This window comes from Sinohyriopsis cumingii, chromosome 14, assembly GCF_028554795.1.
Source record: "Sinohyriopsis cumingii isolate HCF-2022 chromosome 14, ASM2855479v2, whole genome shotgun sequence".
Lineage (NCBI taxonomy): Eukaryota > Metazoa > Mollusca > Bivalvia > Unionida > Unionidae > Sinohyriopsis > Sinohyriopsis cumingii.
Genome location: NC_142974.1, coordinates 93,717,557 through 93,739,009, shown reverse-complemented (window position 1 = coordinate 93,739,009; position 21,453 = coordinate 93,717,557). Strand labels below are relative to the sequence as shown.

The 21,453-nt window shown below is 33.0% G+C and overlaps 1 protein-coding gene across 2 annotated transcripts; it reads left to right on the top strand.

Annotated features, from left to right (window-relative positions):
• Positions 1-1,064: 1,064 nt before the first annotated feature.
• LOC149784416 (uncharacterized) lies at positions 1,065-19,879 on the top strand. Of its 2 annotated transcripts, XR_016413854.1 has the most exons (3): positions 1,065-1,160; positions 6,084-11,248; positions 13,686-19,879. XR_016413854.1 is itself a non-coding variant. In XM_089932471.1 (2 exons), the coding sequence occupies exon 2, from the start codon at positions 6,221-6,223 to the stop codon at positions 7,847-7,849; it is 1,629 nt and encodes a 542-aa protein (XP_089788597.1). In that variant the 5' UTR covers positions 1,065-1,160; positions 6,084-6,220; the 3' UTR covers positions 7,850-19,879. The 2 variants fall into 2 exon arrangements, 1 of the variants encoding a protein (XP_089788597.1); XM_089932471.1 differs by having other exon boundaries at positions 6,084-19,879.
• Positions 19,880-21,453: the final 1,574 nt, after the last annotated feature.

Below are 21,453 nucleotides of genomic sequence, written 5' to 3'. Positions count from 1 at the left end.
GAGGGCAAGATTTCGATTGCCTAAGGGCCTAAGGGCCTCCACAGGGTTTAATCCGGCACTGGTGTCACAGGAATCTAAGTGACCGCGTATTAAGATGCGAGCTATTTATCGGATTGCCATTCATGTTAAACAAAAATAAAATTATACCCTACATTAGATTCCATCCCTATTTTCTGATATGATCGTGAGTTTATATATATATATATATATATATATATATATATATATATATATATATATGAACCATTTAGAAAAAAAGTTTTCATATTATTAGTTACACAAATAAAATATATGTTTTCGTTAACTAAGTCTTTGTCAAGCATTTACTATCAAATAAAAGAACGGAAAGAGAAGCCTTGCTCCGTCTCAAAGAAATCACGCAAATAGCCTGTATATAAGAGTAATATAAAATCACAGCGAATTATAATGATCACCACAGTCAGCCTATGGTTTGAAACGGTGTCTGTTTAATAATGATGATGATGATGATGATACTAGTATTATTATTATTATTATTATCGAAAATGTTAGTTTAGAATGTTCGTATATTCATTAAAAAAAAAAAACCAACAACGTTTAGATGTAAGAACGTTTCAAAATTTAACTTGATATTGTCATTGAACAAATGTTGTTAAATGAGGCATTTCATTTTGATACACTTTAGTCATTTGTAACAGACGTATATGCAGTATGTTGTCTTGGCTTGTACGCATATATTTGTTTTAACAGAAAGGCAGAATATTGTTTGAATTTTTTTATTTTATTTTTAAATTTTATGTGAACTGCTCTTACACTAGTGAATTGGTTTCCATTGGCGTATATGTGTTTTGAGAGATCGTTTTGAAAATGTATCGGGTAAATGGAGTACTACTATGCAACGTAAATATATGTTTAATGGAGGGGGGATGAACCACCTTTTAATTGGTGCACTATCATAGTTGTCGAGTTGTCCTTTTTCCTTTGCGAGTGCAGCGGAGATACCCCGTAAGGGCCTCACTTGAGGAAATATTAAAGGCCTAGCTAGTTACTTCCCCTGGCGGTTTTCACCCAGCAGGATTCAACAAGTAACAGACCCTAGGCCGACACGAAGGGTTCTCTCAACAAAACTCACTTTTATGGGCGTTGCAGATCATTTAGGGACTACGATATATATACCATTGGTAAGTATTCTTTACATTTTCTGAAATAACTATGCTAAGTTGGTGCTAAAATCGACACGTTTGTCAAAATAGGGAAGTGTTTGTGCACCGTTAACGAACCTTTGGGTCGGCCGTCGAACCTAAAATGTCGGCCCTAGATTTTCTTGGCAGACGCCCAGTGGTGTGTATTACCTATGGTATACACCAATATATCTATTTTCAATGACCATTTTTGATAGCCGTGAATTTTCATTTTATTTTGTGAGTGTACGCCTAACTTTAACCAAAAAATTACCACCAAACCCCGGGCAACATGTTTAAGATAATGAAATGGGCGTTAGGGAAGTGTATATTTCCCTGTCAACGTAAATGTATAAATTACGCGCGTGACCTCTGCCAGGTGGCGCTTCAAACAATTGGCCCCTAGGGCAAAGTAGGTCAAGGGATGTATGTATAGACATGTTTTTAAAGCTACAATTTTTCATGAATGCCCAATCACAAGGGTCTTTTGTTCATTACTTAATGCAGAGGAAGATGTTTAATGAGTTCGCATTAAGGAATAGACTCAGGGGAAAAAGCTATTATTAGCGACAGAAGAATTCCAACCATGATAGTTTCTAAATATAGTAAAGTGAGCTATTAACAAGGCCAAATGCAGGTGCGCGATGGGAGATAGGTATATTTAGACTTAGGTAGTCTGTAGTACGGGGAAACTTTATTTATTTATTTATTTAATTATTTGTTACGTACATGTATACAATTGAACTTCAAAACATCGGGAAAACATAATAATAGATCGAAAAGGGCGACCAGTTTGACATTTTTCGTTGATATTTTGGGATGGTCATTATTATTATTATTATTATTATTATTATAAATGGAATCAGTAATGAGGAAAATATGACTCGGTATTTCTTAGAAAAGAGTTTACATTGAATGTGCAATAACCGGTAGCAAAATAATTTCCGAAACACCGGAATCATTAGTGATACAATGGAACACTTGAATCGTGTATCAGTGGTTGTTTATATATATATATATATATATATATATATATATATATATATATATATATATATATATATATATATATATTAACTTTTATAATTATATATTAATTATATAAATAGTAACGTGTAATTTAGTTACTGACGAAAAATGGTCTGATAAATCTTTTTATCGGAAAAAATTGTTCAGCATATTAATAAGAAAATGTTCATATCCGAAACAGATTGGAATTTCTATAATAATTCAGCAGTTATTTGTTTCCTTTTATATAAATTTAGGTTTAAAGTTTAATATTAATAATTATTTAAATGTTTCATAAACGATTGCTCGGAACAAATGGAAAGAATCTATTAATATTAAGACCACTATTCATGTTAAGCTGATATGAGAAGCAGTCAGTTGGGCTTCTTGAAACAAATTTCATTATTCAAAAAGTATATGGTTTGAGTTCTTCTTACTGAAAAATGATTTTATTATGACTATACGCAGGGGTAAATCCAACAGGGTTGTGGCGTATTCCGACCTCTGATATTGACCGTATATATACAAGTTTCATCTGTAAAATAACAAAGATTTTGTGTATATTGACAGATTTAAAATCTTTTAATTGTTTTTATTTTTTTGTCAGCTAGGGATGATAGCAGATAGAAAGTGATATTGCTATTTAGATAATTGTGGAAAGAATCAACATTTTATTTTTATTTGGATTTATATATCTTTAATTTTTTTATTTGTTTTTAATTACATATTTATTCCATGTTTTTTCTTTATTCAAATTTTAATACAAACTAATCTTAATTCTATATTCTTTTTAAGCTTTTCTTCTTGGATGGAATTGTCCTCTTATGAAAAATAACCTGGGATAAGTTTGACCACTATACAAAATATTGCATACTATTGTTATTTGTCATAAAACTGGTACAATTTTTACTTTTTAGCGAGACAATGCATTATTTTAAAGCTAAGATACCATAATTATAATGTTATTGAAAGCTAAACAAATCTTGGATGATTGATGCCTGACTTGGGCACTGAATAATTTTTTTTATGAATGCCGCTTCTGAACTCGCATGGAAGAGAGAATACTGAGGCAATTACCTCATTTTGTCGTGCGATGCCCTTGTTGCCTGGAAACATCTTTGCTAATTTGAATATCTTTCTTGTAAACAGCAAGATCTATGCCCATGGCCGGAATTATCCTACTGGTGGGAATAGGACCATGTTACACTGTGCTTGTTACATTTTTTAAAATTCCATATGTAATAATTTCATGATATTTAAAGTTTTTATGCTGATTTTATTAGATACAGCATCATGTCATTGTCAACACCAATTCCATCATATATTAGAAATAGTTTTAATTATGTCTGTTCTCTTGTGATAAATAATAATTTAAGAAATGTATGGATTTAATTTAAATTATTATTTATTAATTGATATTATGACCAGAAATACTCACATGTACTTTATTCTGATTAGCAGAATTATATTCAGTACCACAAAGTTAATATCTTCATATCTTTGGCTTCTCATTATACAATGTGTTCATATCTTTGACTTCATTAACATACAAAAATTTACTGTTGTATATCATTGATTTAATTAACATACTCACAAATAATGTCTTTATATGTTTGACTTGATTAACGTACACAAAACTACTTGTATATCTTTGACTTTTAATTAATATACACACAATTAATGTCCTTTTTATCTTTTGCTTTTTATATTAAACATAAAATTGATTTTGTATTGTGAAAGATACAAACAGTAGGACAAACACCAATTACCAAATTGTATTGTAATTATTTATTACTAAATTTGATATATCAAAAAGGGCATCTTGTCAGTATCTTTTCTTAAGGATAATATTTTCGAAGTAAAATGCATTATTTCCAAATGAAATAGTTATTTTGATATGCTGCCTGTTTTGTTGTGTTTAGAATATTTCGTACATGTACATTTTTGAACATTCGTTTTAATGTCAGTTACAACAAAAGGATAATATTTCATTGGTTAAGGATCTGTTTAGTACCAAAAGATCATTTAGGCCAAAATAATATGTGTTTCTGGTCTGCTAACCGTCCCTGTATTTTGTTGCTGGCCCAGCCTAACAAACCCGCACCCACACCACCACCATTTTCCATCCCTAGATAAATAAAAAAGAAGTTACAAAAAATTCTGAATTTGATTTGTGCATCTAATCAACTAATTGAGCTGGTTTAGCCCAGTATATGAAGTGCTTGGCACATTATATATACTAATCATTACTGTTTTGTCAGACTGACTTAATCACAGATTAATCATGTTCATAAACACGCAGACAAAAGAGCATATATCTTTGAAAGACACCAAGTGTCAAAATAAATAGATATTCCTGAAAGACACCAAGTGTCAAAATAAGCGACAACAAGTGTCAAAATAAGTACATATTCTTGAAAGACACCAATTGTCAAAAAAAAAGTACATATTCTTGAAAATTAAGAAATGAATGCAAACAAAGTGTCTGATTCACTAATGTCCAACCCTTTTTAAGAAAAAACTATTTTGTGGTATCGTAATTTAAATCTTGATATATTGATAGCCAATACAGACCTGCCAACTCTTATAATTTTGCCACAAGTCTTATGAAAATTGCCTTTAAAATATGGACTTATGGCATACTAGCAAAAAGTATGTAAAAATTATCATTGCCAACAAATCTGGAAAATTGGTTCATTGTGTTTTATTTGGATCTGGGTTTCATCATAGAGTTAGTGAAATTAGCCAGGGAACCAGACTAACTTTACAGTAGCACCCCAGGTGCTTTAAACTGCACCTATTTGTGCATGTGAAGCATCTGTATGTTCAAACTGTTGATTATGGAATTAAACATGGTGTCCAGAAAGCAATGCTTGTTTAAGACAAAAGGGAAAATAAGCATCATGAAAAGTGTTAATAATCAACACAGAAGAATAAAAAGGAGTATTCAGATTATTGTGAATAAACGCAGGAAAGAACACCATTATGTTTATTGAACATCACAGGCCAGTTTGACTATGACTCGTTGTGAAAGATATGATTGCCATTGTCATGTGAAATTGAAAAGAATTCCCCAAGAATTATGTCAAGTTGAGATACAGCAATAAGCCGTTGAGCTACATCGGGTTTTGAACTAGAGTTTGTGCAACTGTACTAGTGGTAAATAAAGTCTATGTGTACTTCACAAACTTTTCAGTTGAACATAATATTTATCGTTGATGCGTTAAACTTTTAATTCCTTTTTTCTAGCTTTACAATAGCAGTTATTGATATTTTGTTACATCTTACTGAAAACTGATCAATCTTACAGAAAAAATAAACTGCCTTACTTAGACGGACTCGTCAGGGTTAGCAGGCCTGTCAACATTTGGGTGAAAATTTGATTGAGACGGCCCTACTATTACAGAACTAACTTTAAATTGCCTGACAACAGAAGCACTATCTGTTTGGACTTTCAGAATTGAAATGATTTTTAAAAATAAAACTTAAGCAAGGAATAAAAGCTTAAGTTTTCCTGCAGAGTTTTAGATTTTTTTTTAATTACAGATATTTAAAAATTTAAAAAATGATCTTCATGGTTTAGCAAGACATTATACGTTAGTGGTTTATTTGTTTATTTTGGAAAATTTAAGCTGGTTTCCTACTAAAAATGTGTCCAGCATTTGCCAAAAAATGACATTAGTACTTTAAACTTTGTTAGTACCTGCAGCACAACTCGTTAGAAAAACATATGAAAAAAGCAGCCTTAAACATATTTCTTAAAATTGTGTAGTCATAAGGTACAGTTAGTAGCCAGTGTATATTTTGGCTTGCATTAGTAAAAATAAGTTCATCATTACCATTTTAGGTGTATAATTACATTGCATAATAGATTGCTGACTTTATGTATATTATATTATCTCTTTTATTTTTCAGGGATCTTAACTTGAATAAGAGAGAAAATAATCACGAGTCTTAATTCATGCGTCATTCCTGGTTGGATTTTTCACACACTTCATGCATTCGGTCAGTAAAGACCAGACTGTGATCATTTGGACTTGTGTCCTTCTCTGATGGCAACTTCCTCAACCACTGTGTCCATTCCATCTAGTAACGGCCCTGTGGACGCATCAAAATACACAGTTCAGGTAATTACAAAGTATATGTGCCGTTATTGCGCACAACAGTTTGATTCACCATCAGACATGCAAGCACATATCCAAAATCATCTGAAAGGAAAGGCACCACATTCTTGTTCTGTGTGTGGTAAGGAGTATCGTACTCCATCCAAACTTCAGCGGCATGTTCGTGTCCACAGCGGTGAGCGTCCGTATGCGTGCAATTTGTGTGGTCGCCGATTCACAAGGTCTGATCATGTCAAGCAGCACATGAAAGTTCATCTGCCACAGAGACAGAGAAATGAATGTAGAATTTGTAGTGTAAAGTTTATGCGAAGACAAACCTTGCATCATCATTTATTACAACACCATAAAATTAATCAAGTTTATACATGTCACCGATGTGGTGAAGCATTTGATGAGATTCAAAAACTGCATACACATAAGGAATCCCACATGCCAGTACCAACCATAGAGATTGGAGGTGTTAAAATTAAGCAGGAACCAGGGGATGTAATGGATGACAAACCAACAACTGGATTAGCAAAATTTAGCCTTGGTCCTCAGCCACCCCCTACTGGGGATGAAAAATCTGTCGATGATGGAGATTTTGATAGCTCCAGTAATCTTTCGAACTTCAATCCAGGACAAGAGAATGCCACGCTAATTGACACCGATTTCGATGAACAGATCAACCAAGCAGCAAAAATGGCCATAGAAGCATCCTTTACACAGAGTAATGGTGGAGAGAGTGTACTTGAAGATTTGAAAAAGTCTACAACTATCATGAATGGCAATGAGATGTACATTGTTCCGACAGGTTCAGATGACAGTGACTCATCAAACGTGGAAATGCAGATTAAGAAGGAGCACATTCATGAAGACGATTTATCGAAAGGTGGCAATGATCATGACCCAGGAACCAAAGAAAAAGGTGTAGGAGCTGATTTGGAAGAAGAAATTGACAAGAAACCAACGGAGCAAGAATTGAAGGATGCAGCTGAGAAATTGAAAATCAATGCTATTGAAGAGAAAGCAACTGCAAAAAAGCCTTTCATACAGCTCGTTGTTCCTCAGTCAAGTACGACAGCTGGTCCAAGTCAGCCAGCGGCAATCTCTGCAACAGATTTAGTATCGCTTATCAAAACGACAAATGTTAACTCCCTCAAGACAGCTTTCACATATAGCTCTGGCAGTTCTTCTAATATATCGCAAGTTATGGGCCCTCAGGTGGTGATGTCAGCACGGCCAGGATCCATTCTCCCAAGTAATACTTTAACAAATATTTCTTCATCTCAGCAAGGGAACTATAAATATATTAAACCAGCCCTCCCCCAGGTTACCATATCAACAGCACAGAGTTCAAATGTAACTGCCTTGGGTCTCAATGCAAAGAGAACATTTCGATGCGACCATTGCCTGATTTATTTTGAGGACCTTGCAATGAGTATGTTACATAACTCGCTTCATTCTGCGGATGAAGCCGATCCATTTACTTGTAGGAAATGTATGAAGAAGTTGGGAAATCGTCTTGAATTTACAGCACATTTAATTTGGCATTTAGAACCCAACATGGATATATAAAAGCATATATAAAGTCACGATGTATTTTTATTCCTGTGACTATTATTTCTAATTTTTGGTATACAATTAATCCATAAAAGTATTATTTATTTTGTCAGAATTTTTTTTATATAAAAAGACACATTTGATATTGGTAAAAGTGTAAATTTTAAATTCTATAAAAGAAATTAAAGCTGCACTGTCTGTACTTTTGCTTTCTTATTTCATTCTTAAATTTATACACTTTTTTGAATTGTATAAATAAAGGCCTTGAACATAATTGATAACCATACATCATGTACTGATACTGATAGTGCTAACAGTGTGATAACTGTTGTTCATTTTTCATATGGGTTAACTACTTTTGTACATGTATATTACTATCAAATATGCCGTGAAAACAGTTCATAACTTAACGATTGTTTTGAGGTGTAATCTCACCTTCGTTAACATAAATACCCACTGCTGTTTCCAGTTTATTTACATGCATTTGTTTTCTATTATGTTCGACTATTTGGATATTTGGAAATCACCAAGTAGACTGCAGTAGGTAAAAAATGTTACAGTTCTGTGAGAATAAATTGGGTGGAAACTTGCATATTTGTTAACCAATGTTTTTGAAAGTTTGTGATAGAAAAATTAAAGTCGAAGAAAATTTATTGACATTGACCAGTTGTAAACCTCTAAAAAAATACAGACATTGCAGCTTTAATAATGTTCTTTTTGTATTTGGTGTACTAAATAAAATATATGTGAAAAAATAGCAGTAATTACAGTAGTCCAATACATGCATCTGTTATACTAATGCAAATAATGACATGGAACTATTTATTACAGTAAAACCTTCTCTACCTGATGATTGACCTGGTGCATGTTTTCTCAGGAGCTCAGGACCCATAATAGTTCAAACTCATAAGCCCTTTTTCTTCCCAGTTTGCTAATTTTATTTCATCATTAAATCCCTCTTATTCCCTTTTGTTTCTAATGGATGATTGTTTTTTGCCCCAATATTTTCAGTTTTAAAACAGACTTTTGGCCAGTCTAATAAATTTGTTTGAAAGTATGGGGAGGGCTTATCAACGAGATATGTAATTCTAATGAAGAATGATTAGGTGATGTGACCTATTGTACTGTCATTGAAATTTAGGCTTGTTTATTTTCAGGACATGTTTAATTGCAGTAGACTCGGCCAACCTTTTACACCACATGTAAAAAATGTAGCATTTTCTCAGCTTTTTGGTGACATGACATGAAGAATGTAAGACAATATTAAGTGATTTTGACTGGGTTTCACCGGTCATTATTAGCTTGTATAGTATAATAATTTAGTGAATATAATATTTCCCTCTTGCATTGCAAATTACAGATTTGTTGTTTAGCATATTTTATCGAGTATAATGCACACCCTAAATGCAGTCACTGTGGACTGTATGTGCCATTGTGGAATATGATTGCAGAGTAAAACTGGGCTAATCATTTCTATTTTACTTGCCTAATTAAATTTATTTCTCAGTCTTAACTATCTTTGCTAGCCAAGATTACAATCTACAGTTATCTACACCTTGGCAGATTGATCAGATATTTCAGTACTTTGGGACTGTGAATATCATTGGATTCAGCTGCAAACCACTGCATCCAATCAAAATTGAGTTGTTCCAATTTGAACACTGTTCCTACATGATCAAGACAAAAATTGTCATGGACTCATCAATAAGCAATTTTTCACTGCTGGTCCCAGTTTGCACAAATGTATCCATCCATCAAATACACCTGTAATGGCTTCCCTCTGGTATGTAGTCATACTTTCAATGTTTAAGTTACAAATTTTCCTTTTGAAGTAAATTTCCTCAAACATTTTTGGCCAAGGTACAATGCTCCACTGTTACACACTGTTTGTAAGTTGGCATTGCATACTAAGGGAGGCAACTCATGAAATTCATTAGATATTGCTAGGACAAGGCACTGAAATGTCTGATCTATCTGCCTAGGTGTAGATAGGGTTAACATATCAGAACCTTGGCTAATGAAGATAGGTCTTAGGATGTTACCAGTAGTATCAGCATCCAGATATTGCTCACCTTTGTCAACATAAATTTGCCACAAGCAAAAAGCAGTTAAAATTCTGAAAAACTGCAGAGACATCCCCAATTGTTTTTTGATTACATGTGAAAAGTAAATATGCACCACATCTTCTCTGGCCAGGGTTTCAGTAGAGATTACCACCTATATCTGAACATGGGGGTGGTACTACTACTATAAGCTCATCAGAAATATTTCTTAGTGAAGATGCATAAACCCTGATCTGATGATATACTTACTTGCCTAGTGGCAGAACTAGGTGGACTCTGCAGGCCTTTGAAAATTTATTCAGCCCTTTGCCCAGGGCAAGTCACTTTCAGCATAGACTTTATGTAGTAGGGATAATAAAAATGTAAACAGGCAAGTGAAATTGGTGACATTGGGTGTGTATTATGTATTAAGTTTTCTTGAAGCGAAGGACAAAAATTGGTGGTATCATGAGTATGATTTTTATAAATTACAATGTAAATATTGCTATCTTATTTGACATTATTCTTTGCTGAAGGTAATGTTTGTTATTTTCTTGTGATATTGTTGAGCATGGTTACAGAAATCATATATTCTATATATTAATTTTGTCTAACTTGTAGCACATCATGGTATTAATATTAATATTTGTAGGTTTTGTCCATTGTAAAGATTTTTGTTGGCGCAATATTTTAACACGGTTCTATAGGTTATGGAAATCTTAAAAATGCAGAAGTTTTGTGAAAGTATTTTAAAAACCAGGGAAACATCTTCACAAATGAAATGAGAAAAATTTTGAAATTACATTTGGTTATGTTTTTATAAGCATTGTAACCTTTTTTCACTACTGTTTATGTTTTCTGCTGAAATGGCATGTAAAATGGCTTATGAAATCTGATTTTAAAAGCATATAATGAATGAAAAATCATGGTAATAAGCCATGAAGACTTGAACGGAAAAAAGTTATGGAAAACCGTGTGCTAATTAATTTTTTTTCTCCATCTGACTTTATACAGCTGAATGTTTATACAGCAGCTGTGTCATATCAAAATTGTAATGGAAAACTAACCCTTCATAAAAATGGAGAATTTCTCGTTAAAAACAAAAAGTTTTTTTAAGTTTGTTTTGCAAACTTTCTCAGTAAATGAAGCATGATTATATTATGAAAAGTTGATGAAAAATTGCCGGGTTTTTAAAAGAGTGTATTATGTAAAAATCATTGAGTAAATTCTGAATTTTTCTTACTCAATTGTGCAGGCTCTTGTGTGGCCATCCAGTTATGCAGTGGTTCACACCTAGTTTTAAATTAAATTTATTAGCGGTCAATTGGACTCTCTCTGACATTGATTGACAGATGCCATCTTCAGCTGAGAGGTCAGTTTTATGTTTAATATATACAAATCCCAACATTTACAATCTTGTCTATGTTGTCTATAACTATAACCTTTGACCTTCACCTCTGACTTTTTTTTACGTGTATGGAAACAAAATCCCTTTATTTGGCTCATAACAATTTACTGCAAAAAAACTAAATAACTTTGTTAGATGACCTTGATCACAGACATCTGAATCCATTATTCCCATTGCTTGTACCATGTTGATAGGTGAATCTGCAGAGAAGAGTAATGCCTGTCAATAGACATATTATTTTTCCCTTCCCCTCAATGTAAGAAACTGTTCACTGTGACCTTAACCTTAGATCTAATGCTGCCACACTAGTAGCATATTTATGTCCCAAGGTAAACATCCATACTTTGTCTGGTGTGTCATCTATGGATGTAACATATAGTACTGCCAAACCCCAAAGAATGAACAATTGACCACTATGTAACATTGAGACAGGTGCTTGTTATGACTAGTAGCATATTTATGTCCCAAGGTAAACATACATACTTTGTCTGGTGTATCACCTACGGATGTAACAGATAGTACTGCCAGATCCCAAAAATTGATCCATTGACCACCATGTAACATTGAGACAGGGGTTTGCTATTGCTTGGAATGTGCAGTCCATGGATGTCAATCTAATGATTTTGCCTTTTAAGAAAACATTGTGACCACCATGTCTTGCATTTTGCAGCATTCATATTATGTGAGACAATAGCTTACTTGAAGTTGTGTCAACATTTTCATGAAAGATTATTGGTACATGGATGTATTTTGCATGCAGATATACATGTAAGCTATTATGTGATAATTATAGATGTACATTACATTTAATTGTAATAACATAATTGTAAAGATATTTTAAAATGTGAGGATTTGTATATGTTTAAATAATAATTTATTAGCAAATATTTTTTCCCCCTTCAAGATGAATTATTCAGTAGAAGTCATTTAGAGATATAATTAATATTTATCTTCTAAGTAAAAAGTATTAGTAAAATCAGTACCTTGTATATTGTAAGTGATTTTGACTTGTGTATCTGTAGTCATATTTATCTACATATATATAGCTTGTTTTTTAAAATATTTTTTGCATTTATTTTTTACTTATTTGTTTTTCTTCATTTAAATTAAGTTGTGCAAGAAAGTAGTAGAAGTGCTTTTTTAAATTAATTTTTGAGATATTGTAATCTATTTTACTTTCTTCTTTTTTTGAGAAATATCTCACGAGGTTTTGATCATTTAGAATCTTTTCCCATGTATTAAAGTTTAGTTAAATTTGGTAGAAAATTGTTAATCAAAATATTGTCTTGTTTTAGATGACAATACATCCATAATTTTTATTGGTTATATTTAATTGAACTACATCTGATATAAAATTTTGGAATTTAATACAGCTGAGTCTCTTTGGCTTGAATTTGGTTGGAATTGTGGTTGTTTAACAGGTTGCTAGGCTCAGGCAGAACATCTTTATCTTACATAGTAAATTGGCAGTGTTTGTTTAAAGATTGGCTTCAAGGCTAGGATTGGCTTAAAGTTTAGTTTCAAGTTTGTGATTGGCATAAAGATTGGCTTCAAGGCTGTGATGACTTCAAGACTGGCTTCAAGACTGATTTGCTTAAAGATTGGTTTCATTGCTGTGGTTGGCTTAAAGACTGGCTTCAGGGCTATGATTGGTTTAAAGATTAACTTCAAGGCAGTGATTAGCTTAGAGATTGGCTTAAATACTGGTTCATGGCAGTGATTGGCTTAACGATTGGCTTACATTGTGGGTTCAAGACTGGTTGGCATAAAATCTTTGATTGGCTTAAAGATTGGCTGCGGGGCATTGATTGGCTTAAAAACTGACTTCAAGACAGTGATTGGCTTAAAGATTGGCTTTAAGGCAGTGTTTGGCTTAAGTATTGGCTTTAAAGCTGTAATTGACTTAAAGGCTGGCTTCAAGGCTGTGATAGGCTTAAACAGTGGCTTCAAGGCAGTGATTGTCTTAAAAGAGTGGCTTTAAGGCAGTGTTTGGGTTCATGAGGGACTTTAAGGCAGTGATTTGCTTAAAGATTGGCTTCAAGGCTGTCATTGACATAAAGGTCGGCTTCAAGGCAGTCATTGACTTCAAGAGTTAAAAGACATGAAATCATTCTTTTTTTCCAATATTTAACAATAATGAAAAATATTAGCTTTTACCAAGTCGGGATTGTTTATAAACAACTGAATTTGCTGTGAAAGTCATTTGAATCATTGACCATGTGTCATGCACACTAATCAGCAACTTTTAAAGTTGTGTTAATACAAAACGTTATTTAGGAGACTGAATAACAAAACAGCCAGTTTAATCATTTTAATATATACTTACTGCAGTCCTGTTTTCATCCAGCTTCAAGTAACGTTTGCTAGAAATGCCAATCTTATGATCTTTTCTGTTCTTCAGTGCCCCTTTATGATCAAGCCATGGAGATTTCACAGTGTGTATTACATACAAGATTTATTTTCTCGTCATCCTTCTTCAAGCTGTGGAGATTTCACTCTGTGTAATACACACAAGATTTATTCTCTTGTCATCCTTCTACAGAATGTCTGATCGAAGTATATCTCGAAAACTGATCATTGTACCAGGTTATGTCTCCATGGCGTCAAATTATCATCGACATTGATCTTGTTATTTGGAAATATACCAGCTGATATATTTTTCTATTGTCTGAAATTTGATGAAAAATTAATTGTTTTTAAAAAGATATCTAATTAGTACCTGACATATGCATGATCATTTGATTGACTCTCTAATTGCATGTACTTAGTACCTGATACATACATGACACTTTGAATGATTATCTAATACTGATCATCTGTACATACTAGGCACTTTGATAATTGTTTTCTTCAATCAGAAATAATGCTCTTTCAGTATTTGAATGTCTCAGTTTAGTTTTTGCATGTCACTTGTAGAATCGTTTGCAGAATTATTTTCCCCTAATTAAAACCATTTTGTGCAAATTCTTCATTTTTGTTGGACATGGTTTTTATAAAAAAAATTATATATTTTCCATATACAGATTATGGGATGGAATTTATAGTATTGACCCAAGAGTCATTAGGATTCTTTGTCTTGAAATATTCAATGATAATTTGTAAATTCCTAACACGTGATAATGTAAAGACTGGTTAAGATTTACAATATTCTGTTCTGTTCCAATGCATTTAAAACCTGTTACAACTAGGAAATGATATTGTTTTAAAAATCAGCAGAGCTGTTAAATTTTTTTGGCCTGCAACCAGTATATCTGTGGGAACTTGTTATTTTTGTTCATGTTGTAATTTGGTTTTGTCAGCAAGAGATGGATTTTGGGGAAAATATGCATCATGATTGCAGGTTTGAAGCACAGTTTCTGGATTTAGACAAATTCCTTCTAGACCTAAGATCCGCATTAAGTTACATCTGCTATCGGCACTTATAATTCTCAAGGTAAAAGTTATGTACTGATAATATGACTGTAGGTGATACTCAGTCTCTCTGAATTGCATTCGTGCTAATTTTATGGAAGGTAAAATAGGGGTGTATTGTATACAATTAAAGAGGGATAAAAGTGTGTCATATTTGCTAAAATCAAGGTAAATATCACTGAATTTCTCTCCTTCAGTCCAGATAGAATGCATAGCAAATATAACAAACACCTTGTATTTTGCAAATAGTTAATACAAATTTTCAAGCACATGACTGTGGTGATGTTTATGTCAGTTGATTGTTAAATGGTAATTTAATGGTAATGGCCATTGAGAATTTGACCATGTTTTTGTGTATGATATAGAAATATCAGAACTGTAACTTAATGTTTACCTTAATCTGAGCCATTTAGGCAGATTTGTATCGGCATTAGTGTCAAACTATAATTTACATCCAATTAATAATATTTTCAGCTGTAATGAGTGTAAGTACAAAGTGAATTTTTTTTCTTGATCAAGACTGTGCCAATATGATTAAAAGTAATTGTTGAGAATGATTTTGCTAAAAATAGTTGATGCATTTTTGCTTTTCATGTGTTACAGGTACTGCAAAAACAGAACTACAGGTTTCCCCAGCTCTGATCTTTTTGAGGTCCATTTCAGTTGTAGTCAGTTTATATCATTCAGAACACATATTGTATATTCAATTAACACTGTTCATTATTCCAGGAAGTGTGATGAGTTTATAACTAGAGATTTGTTTGTATTATAAATACTCACTGAGTGTCAGAATGCACATTATGTGCTATGTATAGTTTTGATTGTTATTTATTTTTCTTTCTGCTTGTATGCATTTTCATTCCAAGATTAGGAATAAGGAATCTGTGTTAAATTGATATCTGTTGTATTACATGTAATTTACATGTGTTGCGTTACGTGTAATTTACATGTGTTGCGTTACATGTAATTTACATGTGCATTACATGTACTTTACATGTGTTGTATTACATGTAATTTGCATGTTTTGTATTACATATAATTTACATGTGTTGTATTACGTGTAATTTACACATGTTTTATTGCATGTAATCTCAGATAGCTTGGAGATGTTTTGTATTTTTGTGGCAGCCATGCTTGCGGGAAGTTAGACATTACAGTTTTCTGCCGGCTGCAGTGGTATCGTTGGCATTGTTGTCCAAATTTTGTTATAGACATGGCAGTCAGTTTTCTGCTGGTGGCAGTCACATTGTTTTCAACATTTCAGTATTGTTTTGGATGAAGTTTTACACCAATACTTTGATCATGGCCTTGACATGTAGTCCATGGCCATTTTGTTTCATGTTGATGTCATTTATTTTTCCATTGGTATTGAGAAGCCAAAATTTCTGTACTCACAGACTCATATGCAGTAGCATGAGCACACAATAACACCAATAATCATTGACCTGTACAGTAACATGAACACTTAATAACTTAATAACACCAGTACTCATATACAATACATGTAGTATGGACATACAATAAAACCAGTGCTCAGACTCGTACAGTTACATACTACACAATAAAACCGGTACTCACATACAGTAGCATGAGCATGATAAAAGCTCTTGTATACGATAGCATGAACACACAATAAAGCCAGTACTCAGACTTTTATACAATAGCATGAACACACGATAAAGCCAGTACTCACTCATACAGTAGCATGAGCACACAATAAAATCAGTACTCAGATTCATGTACAGTTGTATGAGCACACTCAGAGATCAGTACTCACAAACTTGTATCAGTAGTGTGAGCACACAATAAAATCAATACTCATATACAGTAGGAGGAGCATACAATAAAACCAGTACTCACAGAATGGTATACAGCAGCATGAACATTTAAACCCAATCTGCATACATTTTATATATTCAGAAATATGGAGTAGCTGTCAAACTAAGCACCAGAGAAATATCAGATTTTTTCAATTTGGTTTTTCCTTTACAAAGTATATTCTAGTATGCATAATTTCTATTAGTAAATGAAGAATTGTGTAATATCACCATCAAACCTGGACATCTAGCATTATGGATGCATTTAATATAAGTGCAAAAATCTTTTATGCTGCTTAAATAAGTGCTGTTTCAAAAATGAAATATATTTTTCTTTATCTTGTATCTATAACTTTAATATTAACTCCGATATCTCATTTTATACAGCAATGAAATATTTCTTAAGCGATACTGGTATAAGTTTTTCTTAAACAATATTTAACAAAGTTTCAAGTTATGCTGTTGATGAGCATGTGTACGAAATAGGCTCCACCAATTTAAAAAATAAATATGTTTATTACATGAATAGTGTTTTGTTGATAAAAACCATGAAAAAGACGTTTCAGGTTATGCATGAGAGATTCTATGTACATTTTTGTTGCTGTTTCTATAGAGATTTATCTTTAACATACAGATTTTTACTGGTCCCTATGGGGTCATTATAAATATATTAGACCTGGCTTGTGCAACCTTTGGGCCACATGCCATGTTTTGATAGCGATATGGTTTTATCTGGTTGCATTTGTATTGTACGGAAGGGCTGAGCACATTTGTTTCATCCACTTATCAAGTGGTGGAGTATCTGCAACTCGTAACTTCAGGGATTTTCTGTACATGCTGGATAGTGTAATGCATATACTGTGTTGCACAGGCCTTGAGGTCCAGAACTGTAATGAGACTTGATTGGTTCAATCCTGAATTTGTCAGTTCCATTGCCAAACACACTGGTTGAATTTTCCAACCTGTGCCAGTTTGGGATATTGTTTGCAATAACTGCAAAACATTTTTCTTTCTGAGTCACTGAACTCAAGACAGGGATGATTATCAACCCAATGCAGCTGAAAATTTCTACGTCTCTTCTTAGTGTCAGGTTTCGTATTTTTTGTTGCCAGAGTCTGGCTTATATTTTTGTGGACAAATAACTATCTCACACTCAGTGGCAGTCATATGTTTTGCCCCTCCACTTTGACATTTTTGTTGCCAGAGTCTGACTTATGTCTTCTTCGACAAATCTCACACTCTGTGGCATTTATTTATTTTGCCCCTCCACTTTCAAATGAATTTTCCTTCTCCAAATCATCTTTTTGAATTTCTTTGCAAACATAATTTAGTGATAACCTCGTAGCAAACTGATTCTGTCCATACAGTAAATATCACCTTGATTGTTAACTAATTCTAAAGTGATGATAGCACACATTTTTGTCCTTAAATATGGGGGGCTTCGAGTGGCTGAGTAGTCTAAAGCGCTCTTCTTTACAGATCACTGCCATCTCACCTGTCTGCGTGGGTTCAAGTCTCGGATTCGGCTAATGTGGGTATGTGAGAAAGCTTGCCAGTAGCTTCTCGTGGGTCGGTGATTCTTTCCGGGGTTTTCCCGGGTTCTTCCTCCAACATTAATACTGGTCGCCATGTATAGCCTATCATGTGCTGAAAAATGGCATTAAAACCCTACAACAACAACCTTAATTATGAACATGATGGCTCTTTAATTAGTAAAATTGTTTCCGAAGTAATATATAATCAATTAGAAATTAAAGAATTATCATTGCTGTTTAATCTTTTCATAAAGGGAATGGATACTTATGTTGCTCAGGTGCCTTGCATTAATTTGATTGGACTGACTCACTGGATTGAAATCATAGGGCAAAGCCATTCATGAGAAACTTGCTTGAGTATACAATAAAATGAAGCCACTAAAAACACTACTGATTGATCATACTTGCTTTGTTTTGTTTCATGTCTTTTGATTTGCAGTAATTTGGTCATTAAACCCAATATGCAGTCAATCAATCATCGAATGTGTGCACATTCAACAGTTATAAATTACCACGTGTACGTGTGATACAAGATGTAAATAAATACACAGAAGGGTAGCATCATATGTTCATTATGCTTGCACAGCATGAATGGCAAGGTAAAGATAGATAAAGTGATTATTACACTTTTCCAACTTTTTTAAAACAGGATAAAAGCACTTGTCCTGGACTAGCGACTTGGAAAATATTTACTTGCCAGACTTCAAAAGTTAATAATTGGGCTGTCTGGCCTGTGCCCTGGAGGAAGTTGCACATGCCTGTATTAGACTACAGATTCTTATCTTATCATTTAATGATAAGATAAAATATTGTCATTGTCAAATGAGTATCAGAGAGATGCATTTACTAAATGTTGGACAATTGGGATGTTTGTCTGTAAAGTTTTTATTGTTCGATTACTTTACACTGTAATACTGTAATTGAGGATTTTGGAGTTGGTGTTAAATGTTATTTCTATCTGAATAGTATTCACATTATATGTAGTAAAGTTTTTTGTCAAAATATTTATGGTGGATAAGGAATGAATTCAGCTTTTTATTTCAGGCTGTATTTGGAGAACATAAGTGAATATCGAGACACAAACATTTTGGCTGCAAGAGAAAAAATTAAAAACAAAGTAATTTAATAGTACCCTTGTACATATTTGTATACATTGATTACTTGTTTGTGTTTCAACAAAATAATATTTTCCTTTTCAAGATGGAACCAAAAAAAGTCATGAGAAAACTTGATAAAATTTTAAAAAGTGCCACAAGTTTGGGGTTCCAGCATTTCAAATATTGGCATATTTCAGTGATCATGGGTTAATTTAATAAAAAAAAGTACTTTTGTGGCACTGATTGGCCAAGTGGTCATTCATTTTGGAGATCACACAACACCTCATATTTGTCCACCTGAGTTCCGAGTCTCAGCTTGATGAACATGCTTGTATATGAGAACACTTTCCAGTAGGTTCCTATCGGTTGATGGTTCTCCCTGGGGTCTTCCCAGGTTCTTCCTCCACCAAATAAACTGGCCACCATTATAACCTATCATGTGCTGTAGAAAGGTCTTAAACCACAGAAAATTAATAAAACAGTCGAAGATTTTAAGACTTAAATCATTTGTCAGATTGTATAATATATGCCATATGTTAATCAAAGATAATTTTAATTGGAAAAAGAATTGTACATGGAATATTGTACAAAAGAAATTAGCTAATATATTTCCTAATATTCTGTAAGTAGAGAAGTTATATGTACTTGTATATGTATTGATGATGGAAATGTGTATGTTTGTTGCAGAAAACTTACTTTATGTGGTTATTGTGACATTAAAACTAATTCCTTACATATACAGTCTTAGTTTTTAATACTGGTAATTGTTATGAATTATGATTGAGAATTGACAAATATAGTCGTATTGGTGTGAGGAAAACACACCTAATAAATGGATGCTACCTAAATTTAGACCCTCCTTTATTGTATTATGGAACAATAACGGTATCAGTTTGGAGATAGGTTTCTCTCTAATGCATGAATACGTTTCTATAATGATAACTCCTTAGAGAAGATGCATATATCAATATAAAGCTTAAATTTAAATTTAACTCTCCTCATTTTCACATGTCTAAAACACTTGCAGATTATTTTTTTGGTCATTTTCATGAGGTTTGCATTGTTTCAAAATAACAATTAAAACAAAAAACTTAAATATTCCTTATTCAAAATTACAAAAAATATGCTGTTAACTATGACTTTGTACTAAAGCATAACCAAAGCAGTGTATGCTGTTAAATATGACTTTGTACTAAAGCATAAGCAAAACAGTGTATGCTGTAAATATGACCTTGTACTAAATCATAACCAAAACAGTGTATGCCGTTAAATATGACTTTGTACTAAAGCATAACCAGAACAGTGTATACTGTTAAATATGACTTTGTTCTCAAGCATAACCAAAACAGTGTATGCTGTTAAATATGGCTTTGTACCGAAGCATAACAAAAGCAGTGTATGCTGTTAACTATGGCTTTGTAACAAAGCATAACCAAAGCAGTGTATACTGTTAAATATGACTTTGTACTAAAGCATAACCAGAACAGTGTATACTGTTAAATATGACTTTGTTCTCAAGCATAACCAAAACAGTGTATGCTGTTAAATATGGCTTTGTACCAAAGCATAACAAAAGCAGTGTATGCTGTTAACTATGGCTTTGTAACGAAGCATAACCAAAGCAGTGTATGCTGTTAAATATGACTTTGTACTAAAGCACAACCAAAACAGTGTATGCTGTTAAATATGAATTTGTACTAAAGCAGAACCAAAACAGTGTATGCTGTTAAATATGACTTTGTGCTAAAGCACAACCAAAACAGTGTATGCTGTTAAATATGACTTTGTACTAAAGCAGAACCAAAACAGTGTATGCTGTTAACTATGCCTTTGTACGGAAGCATAACCAAAACAGTGTATGCTGTTAAATATGACTTTGTACTAAAGCAGAACCAAAACAGTGTATGCTGTTAACTATGCCTTTGTACCGAAGCATAACCAAAACAGTGTATGCTGTTAAATATGGCTTTGTACCGAAGCATAACAAAAGCAGTGTATGCTGTTAACTGTGGCTTTTTAATAAAGTATAGCCTAACCAGAGAGTATTAAGTCTGAGTTAACAGCAAACTGCACAACACATATGACCTATATTAAATTGTTCCAAATGCATGACCACCTAAACTATATTTAGCTTATCATAATGGTCAAGCATCATCTGGGCATACAGCATGTTCTGCATTTTAGCCACATTATAAGAACTAAAAAAGTCATCCTGTCATTCATATTCATTTAGAAGTCACAGTGACTCAGTGGAAAGCATTCTGAACTTGCAACTGAAAGGGTGTGTGTATGAATCCTATTAACACATC